This window comes from Giraffa tippelskirchi, chromosome 9, assembly GCF_054371585.1.
Source record: "Giraffa tippelskirchi isolate mGirTip1 chromosome 9, T2T-mGirTip1v1.2.pri, whole genome shotgun sequence".
Classification (NCBI taxonomy): Eukaryota; Metazoa; Chordata; class Mammalia; order Artiodactyla; family Giraffidae; genus Giraffa; species Giraffa tippelskirchi.
Window position 1 is genome coordinate 158,797,226 of NC_137283.1, and position 6,680 is coordinate 158,803,905.

A 6,680-nucleotide genomic window follows, 5' to 3' on the forward strand; every position below is an offset into this window, starting at 1 on the left:
ACAGCTAGAGGGAGGAGGTGCTCGACTGACGCTTTCTCCCCGTAGGTACAGGTTGCGCGTGCGCGTCTGCACATTCTGGTACCTTCTAGAAAAGGGGGGCTGTAGGGCGGAGCTTGGAATGTGGCAAAAAGCGAGGGGGGGGCGGTGGCTTAAGGTGGTGTGCCTGAGGTAAGGCCGAGGTTCTGTACGGGTCTTGGTGGTTTATAAATCGGCGTCCTTGTTTTCCTTAAGTGTATGAGCTCGAGCGGAGAGCGCGCAAAACAAGCGCTCTATTCCTGGTCTCAAGCGTTTAGGTTTGGGAGCCTGAGCCTGGGTGGGACCGCGCAAGTGTTCTCCATGAGTCATTAGGGAAAACAACCATAATATCTGAAGAGAAAACCGCCTCGCGCTGCCGTTTCCTCTCAGAGACCAACGTGTGTGTGCGCCCGAGAAGTATCGGTCTGTGCTTTGCGACCCGAGGGCCCAAGTAAGGTAACAAAACGCCTTGCGGGACAAGGACGCGGGGTGCTGCCGACGAGCGTGGTCCGACTCAACAGACCGTGCCCCACCCCCAGCTGGTTAGTTGCGAGGTGGTTGGCTGGCTCTGGCGTCTGCCTACGCCACAGCGTAAGCGCTGATTGGAGGAATGGAGATGACGGATTGCACTCTCCGCCACTCAGCTGTAGGGAGCTGGTTAGCGCGGCGATCTAGGCATCTATGACCTTACGTCATCCGAAGGCTTTTCCCTGAGTTATGGCTGCGGCCTGCGGCTTTCTGGGACGCCGTTGAGGAGAGGAGGGCGAGGTCTGTCCGACGCTTTGGCTGCAATTCTCCTCAGCGATGGCGCTTCGGTCGCGGTTCTGGGAGTTGTTGACGTTTTGCAGAAACCCCGGTAATTCATCTTACCACTTCCCTCAGGTTACACCCCAGCGTCTGCACTGGCAAGGCGTCGTTTTATATGCAGCATGCCTTATGCGTGCTCAGTCGAGTCCAACTCTGTCGACCCCATGGACTGTAGCCACCCAGGCTCCTCTGTCCATGGACTTCTCCAGGCGAGAATACTGCAATAGGTTGCTATTCCCTTCTCGAGGGGATCTTCCCCACCCAGGAATCGAACCTGCCTCTGTGGCGTCTCCTGCCCGGGCAGGCGGATTCTTCAGCCACCTAGGAAGCCATCATTTCCCACGAAAAGTAAACGAGCTAACTGTATCGTGATGACGACACTAGTAGAAAATTAAGGACCAGATTCTCTGATGACGACACCCGGTGACCGAACATACCTCTCGACCTCTTCCGGGGCGCGAGGCCTGAGGGGGAGAGGATGGGTACAAGGTATATCATATTCCTGGTTTGTCCGTATTCGTCATTCTTTTAAGATCCATGTGGTTGTTTTTGTTCTTTAGGGTGTCGGGTGGCAGCGCTCTCGACCAGTGCTAAGCCAGCGGTGAAGCCTGAGCTGGACCCCGTGGGAAATGAAGCTGTTGCCCCAGAGTTCACCAACCGGAACCCCCGAAATCTGGAGCTCTTAGCTGTAGCCAGAAAAGAGCGGGGTTGGGGGACCGTGTGGCCCTCCCGTGAATTCTGGCACAGGTAATTAAGTTGCTCCGTGTTGAGCTCAGAGCCCTGCACGGTGAACTTCAAATTGTTTTCATCAGTTCTTTAAGGAGTGCCAGGTAATTGCTGGCGATTCTCCTCTCAGACTTGTGCTGGGTCTAGGAGAGGTTAGTGGGGGGAAGAGGGCAGCAAACGGTAAATAAATAGGTGTCATGGAGAAAATGTTCAGAATAGGAGACTGGTTGCCTACCGAGGCCCTCCGAAAATAGGAAAAAAGCCAAACTATCTGCCAAGAAGAGGGTTCCCAGCAGAGGAAACAGCTAGGGTGGGAATGAGCTTGGTGTGTTTGAGGAACCGAAAGGCTTGTGTACCTCGAGCTCTGGGCCAAGAGGTGAATGGAGAGGTAAGTAGGACACACATTATTAGCTTTGTATATCAAGCGCTTGAGGCTTTATTTTTATTGTAGTGGGAAACTGACGGGATTTAGTTTAGTTTAAGCCTGAATGAAAGATCACTCTGGTTCCATTGAGGAGAACAGATTTTTAAGGGGGCAGTGGTAAAGGCAGGAGAGCAGTTAGGGGTTTATTCTTTGTTATAAAGATGGCTAATTATTGAATACTTTGTTTGCCAGGAACCTGATGTTAGGCGCTTTATATGCATTTTCTCATTTACTCCTTAAAAGTACTTTTTGAGGCAGGTGCAGTAAATGCCCCCATTTTATAGAGCAGGGGAATTGAGGCTTAGGGAAGGAAACAGGGTTCAAAGAAAGGGGGCAGGGCAGTTCATGTTTGAAATAATCTGACTTAAGTCTAGAATCTTTTTTGAAACACCCAAACTATAATTTTTATCAATATTTGGATATTTAAATAATTGGAGATCTGCCTCCCCCCTTTCCCTCTATTTGTCCTATTCACAGTACTACCAGTATAAAATTGGAAGTGACCTTGGAGATCATGAGTCCTGCTCTTTTATTGCATAGATGGTTTAAGACAAGGATCAGTAGACTTTTGCTCCTGGACCAAAGCTGGTTTGGTAGCTAAATATTTTTACATTTTTGAAAGGTTGAAGAAAAATGCAAAGAATATTTTGTGACATGAAAACTGGGTAAAATTCAAATTTCATTAACCACAAGGTTTTTATTGGCACACAGCCGCCACCCATTCTCACCTGGCTGTTATGGTATTACTGTGGCTGAGTTGAGCAGTTGACCCATATTGTTACCTGAAAACTAGGTTCGCCTCTTGGTGGATGTCAGGCCAGAAGGCACAACCAAGATCAGGAGAGGGAGGGGTTTATTACTTGCAGCAAGTAGAGAGAACACTGGGTGTCATCCTCAAAGCAATGTCTCCCTAAACAGCATAACTGGGGAAGTTTTAAGCTAAGAGTACACACATGTTCATGAAGAGGCTTGAGCAGAGGAGAACTCCATATAGAATCAGGGCCAAGGTCTACAGAGTCCTAGCTTTAGTTTGTTGAAGTCACAAGGGTCAACATCATCATTTCCATCGTCCACCTGAGTGCAGAATTCAAAGGCAGTATCAGATTGTTCTACATGTCCCTTGAGGAGGAATCAGGACATTCTTTTACTATTTTACTCTCCTTTGTTGCTTGACTGCTTTTCCTTTGTTCCTTCATTCCCCTACTTCCCTTAAGATCATTAATTATTGAGACTTGTTCAAGAGCAGGTACAGTGGCCAGTCTTAGATCGCAAAATGGCTTAGGTCAAAAATGGCTTCTCTTAGGTCAAGAAAGCCATACTTGGTTCTCTTTCTCTAGGGACCCACTACCCTCTCTGCTTTCAATCTGATCCCTTTAGAAAAAGTGTGTTGACCACTGGATCAAGAGTGATTTTTTACTAGGGCTAATAGCAAAACCAGGAGTAGAACCCAGATTTCTAAATCTAGTGCTTTTTATACTGTTTCACACTAAGAACCTTAGTATAGTCTGATTTCAGCGTTTTCTTTATTATGAACTTAATTTCTAAATGTGTAATGTATACAAATGTTATAAAATCCAAAAAGGAATAGTTTCTCATGTACCCTTCTATAGCTAGTCTGTGCACATAGGTATAAACTTGTATTTTTTTTTAATATAAATCTTATCTTACCATATATGTTGTTCTGCATTCCCCCTCCCATTCCTTCACTACCACCCCCACCTCTGCCACAGACACACACACTTAAAAATACGTCTTGGAAATATTTTGTGTTGGTTGGGAACATTGGCTCTGGACTAGACCCCTGGACTTAAATCCTGCCTATCACCATTACTTACCATTAGTTGTAATATTGCTAAAGTTATTTAACCTTTCTGTGTCCGCTTCTGCAGCCCAAAAGGAAAGAAAGTATAATGTGATAAGTTTGAGACATGAGCTCTACCTATAAACAATTAGGACTCCTTGGTACAGTCAGTGTTCAATAAGTGTTTGCAGCAGCAGCATAAAGTGCTACTTTGTTCTTAATTGTGTAAAATAACTATTTAAAGTTACTGTAAAATACCATTGCCTGGCTATTTTGATTCACTGATTCTGGATTGATGATTATCTTTTATGATTTCAACCAGTGTTGCAATTATCTCGTGCATGCAGTTTAGCAATGAGATTGGGCATATGTTCATGGGTTTTAAGAGTCATTAGTAGTTTCCTTCTCTGTGAACAGTCTGTCCAAATCCTTTGCCTAGTAAGTTACTGGTCATTTTTTTATTCATTATAGGAGGCTTTTTATATATTATGGAAATTAGCCCTTTGAACAATATATGATTTTAAAATATTTTTGTTTCTTTGCTTACCTTTTGACTTCACTTTATTTTTTTTGTTTGTTTTTCTTAGCATGCAGAAAGCTTTATCAGTCTTTTTTTTTTTTTACAAAAGCCATATGATACAGTTTGATGTTACGTTAAATAGCTTGATATAGTTAAATAGGCTTATCTTACTTTGAGATTGTTTAAAAATTCTCCCATGTTGTCTTCCAGTACTCACATGATTTCTGTTTTTATATTTGAATGTTTGATCCATCTTACATTTATTTTGGAAGATAAAGTATAAAGTAAGTATATCTTTATCCAGTGAAGAGTCAGCAAGTTAGCTCTGCCTCCTCAGTTCCTTTTTTGAAGTAGATGCTGTGTAAATCCCAGCTCTCAGAAATGCCGAATTTCTTCTGGATATTTGAGGCTAAGTAGAAATGTTTGGTTTACTATTGAGGATATCCTCATAAAGGCAGAGGAAAAACACCTCTCTCAAGTAAAAACCAGGTTGAGTATGTTGACATAAATGAAGCAGATGTTGCATTCTTGAGGAATATTTTTGCACTTACTCACCTGAAGTGATTTGTCTTTAGAATTTTTTTATGATTTTGTTCTCCTCTCACCTTGTTTAGGTTGCGAGTTATAAGGAGTCAGCATCATATAGAAGCACTTGTTGAGCATCGCAATGGCCAGGTTGTGGTTTCGGCATCCACTCGAGAATGGGCCGTTAAAAAGCACCTATATAGCACCAGAAATGTGGTGGCTTGTGAGAGTGTAGGACGAGTGCTGGCACAGCGGTGCTTGGAAGCAGGAATCAACTTCATGGTCTACCAGCCCACTCCTTGGGAGGCGGCGTCAGACTCGGTATTTTTGTTCTCACTACTTAGTTAAAAGGTGTTGTGTTAATTCTTGACATGAGATATTTACATAATAGTAGTTCGTTTATTAAGTTCTTTCCAAGTGTCTGACCCTGAGTTGAGTGTCCTGATGCGCAATACCTCGCCTCAGTGTCAGGACTCGTGGTCCCTCTTGTTAAGTTAGCTGAGGTTGGCTGGCTGGCTGGCTCAGTGTGGTGCTGGGCAGGGTTCAAACCCACGCGACCAATTCTGTAGCCGTAACATTGACTTCTCTGCAGTTCATATAGTATCATCTTGTCTACAGAATATTTTCAAATACTGCTAATCCTTAACATCTCTACACCTTCTTTTATCTGTGTCATTATTAAGAGCACTTTCTGAAAAAACTAGTATAGGCTGGGAAGTTAGCAAGGAGCTGATGGGTGGTTTATTTCTCTTCCTCTTGTGAAGTGAGCTATTTATGGTCAGCTTGTTCAATCGCTAAGTTAGCTTGTAGTGTTGACTTCATCTTTTCCTTTTTTCTTGACCTTCAAAACCAGATGAAACGACTACAGATTGCCATGATAGAGGGTGGTGTGGTGCTGCAGGAGCCTCAGAGAATCTATGAATGAAGCAGAAACATTGTTTGGAGCTTGTAAATGAAAGCTGTCAGCTCTTCATTCATCAGAAGAGAGCCTCGGGAAGAACTGCCAACTTGGACCTTTTATACAAAAATCTAACAGCAGAGTGTTATTAGTTAAGGTCGTCTCCTCCCCTTCAGCGTGTTTGTCTTAGATCCAGGGCTGACTTCTTCCCCTCTTGGACATGAAAGAAGTATCTGAGAAAAACTGTTGCCGATGATAATTAACTTCTGAAGGACAAATTAAATTGTTATTTATAAGTTAAAGAATAAAAGTATATTATTAACTCTTATTTTCTAGTTATATGACATTTTCTCCAACTATGAACTCTTTGTGGCAACGATATACATTAAAGGTTTGTGCACTTGTCACCATGGCTAGGTCATAGCAGGTGGTCTCAATAAATGAGAGCTGTTGCTGCTCAGATGTGGAGGCTTTTTTTTTAATAAGAGATGTCAGTATCAGTTTATTATAAACAGTAATGCGAAGATAAGAGCAAATCCTAACCTCATTTTGGCTCCTGGATCCTAACAGAACCAGATTTGAAGAAAGGAAAGCAGTGAGGAAAGGAAATAAGGTGAGTCTATACCATCTAGGGAAAAGTTGTTGCAAGATGGAAGCTTGAAGTGCATTCGGGTTAATTTAAAGTTGAAGTAGGGTAGATGGGAATCATGGCAGGTCTCTTAAAAGTGATTAAATCAGAGTAAGGTGTTAACTGATTTTGGCTATTTAAGAAACATGGTGAGGAAGAACAGTAAGCAGTTAGAGTGGCTTCGAGTGTATTCCCCCACATTTTAAATGTGTACTCCAATTGTGTATTTATATAGAAGTGAAATATTGCTATCGTCTGAGTATTCAGGGTATTATTTTAAAAGGGAAAACGTATGCAATCAGCATTTTTTTTAAAGGATGATTCATTCTAAGAGGC

General features: G+C 43.0%; 1 protein-coding gene across 3 annotated transcripts; it reads left to right on the forward strand.

Moving 5' to 3' along the window:
- The first annotated feature begins 284 nt into the window (after nt 1-284).
- Nucleotides 285-6,044, forward strand: MRPL18 (mitochondrial ribosomal protein L18). Of its 3 annotated transcripts, XM_081530201.1 has the most exons (5): nt 285-471; nt 898-1,311; nt 1,383-1,569; nt 4,908-5,139; nt 5,672-6,044. In XM_081530201.1, exons 2-5 carry the CDS (start codon nt 1,233-1,235, stop codon nt 5,741-5,743), a joined length of 570 nt encoding a protein of 189 aa, XP_081386327.1. In that variant the 5' UTR covers nt 285-471; nt 898-1,232; the 3' UTR covers nt 5,744-6,044. The 3 variants fall into 3 exon arrangements, with proteins under 3 accessions (XP_081386327.1, XP_081386328.1, XP_081386329.1); XM_081530202.1 differs by lacking the exons at nt 285-471; nt 898-1,311 and adding an exon at nt 705-871; XM_081530203.1 differs by lacking the exons at nt 285-471; nt 898-1,311 and adding an exon at nt 705-871 and having other exon boundaries at nt 4,908-4,990.
- The last annotated feature ends 636 nt before the right edge of the window (nt 6,045-6,680 follow it).

Bases quoted from the DNA above. Each gene is read 5' to 3' on its own strand.
- MRPL18 (XM_081530201.1), top strand. From the start codon at position 1,233: ATGACGACACCCGGTGACCGAACATACCTCTCGACCTCTTCCGGGGCG. The intron at 1,312-1,382 runs GTATATCATATT...TTTGTTCTTTAG, and splicing joins GGGGAGAGGATGGGTACAAG to GGTGTCGGGTGGCAGCGCTC. The intron at 5,140-5,671 runs GTATTTTTGTTC...CTTCAAAACCAG, and splicing joins GGGAGGCGGCGTCAGACTCG to ATGAAACGACTACAGATTGC.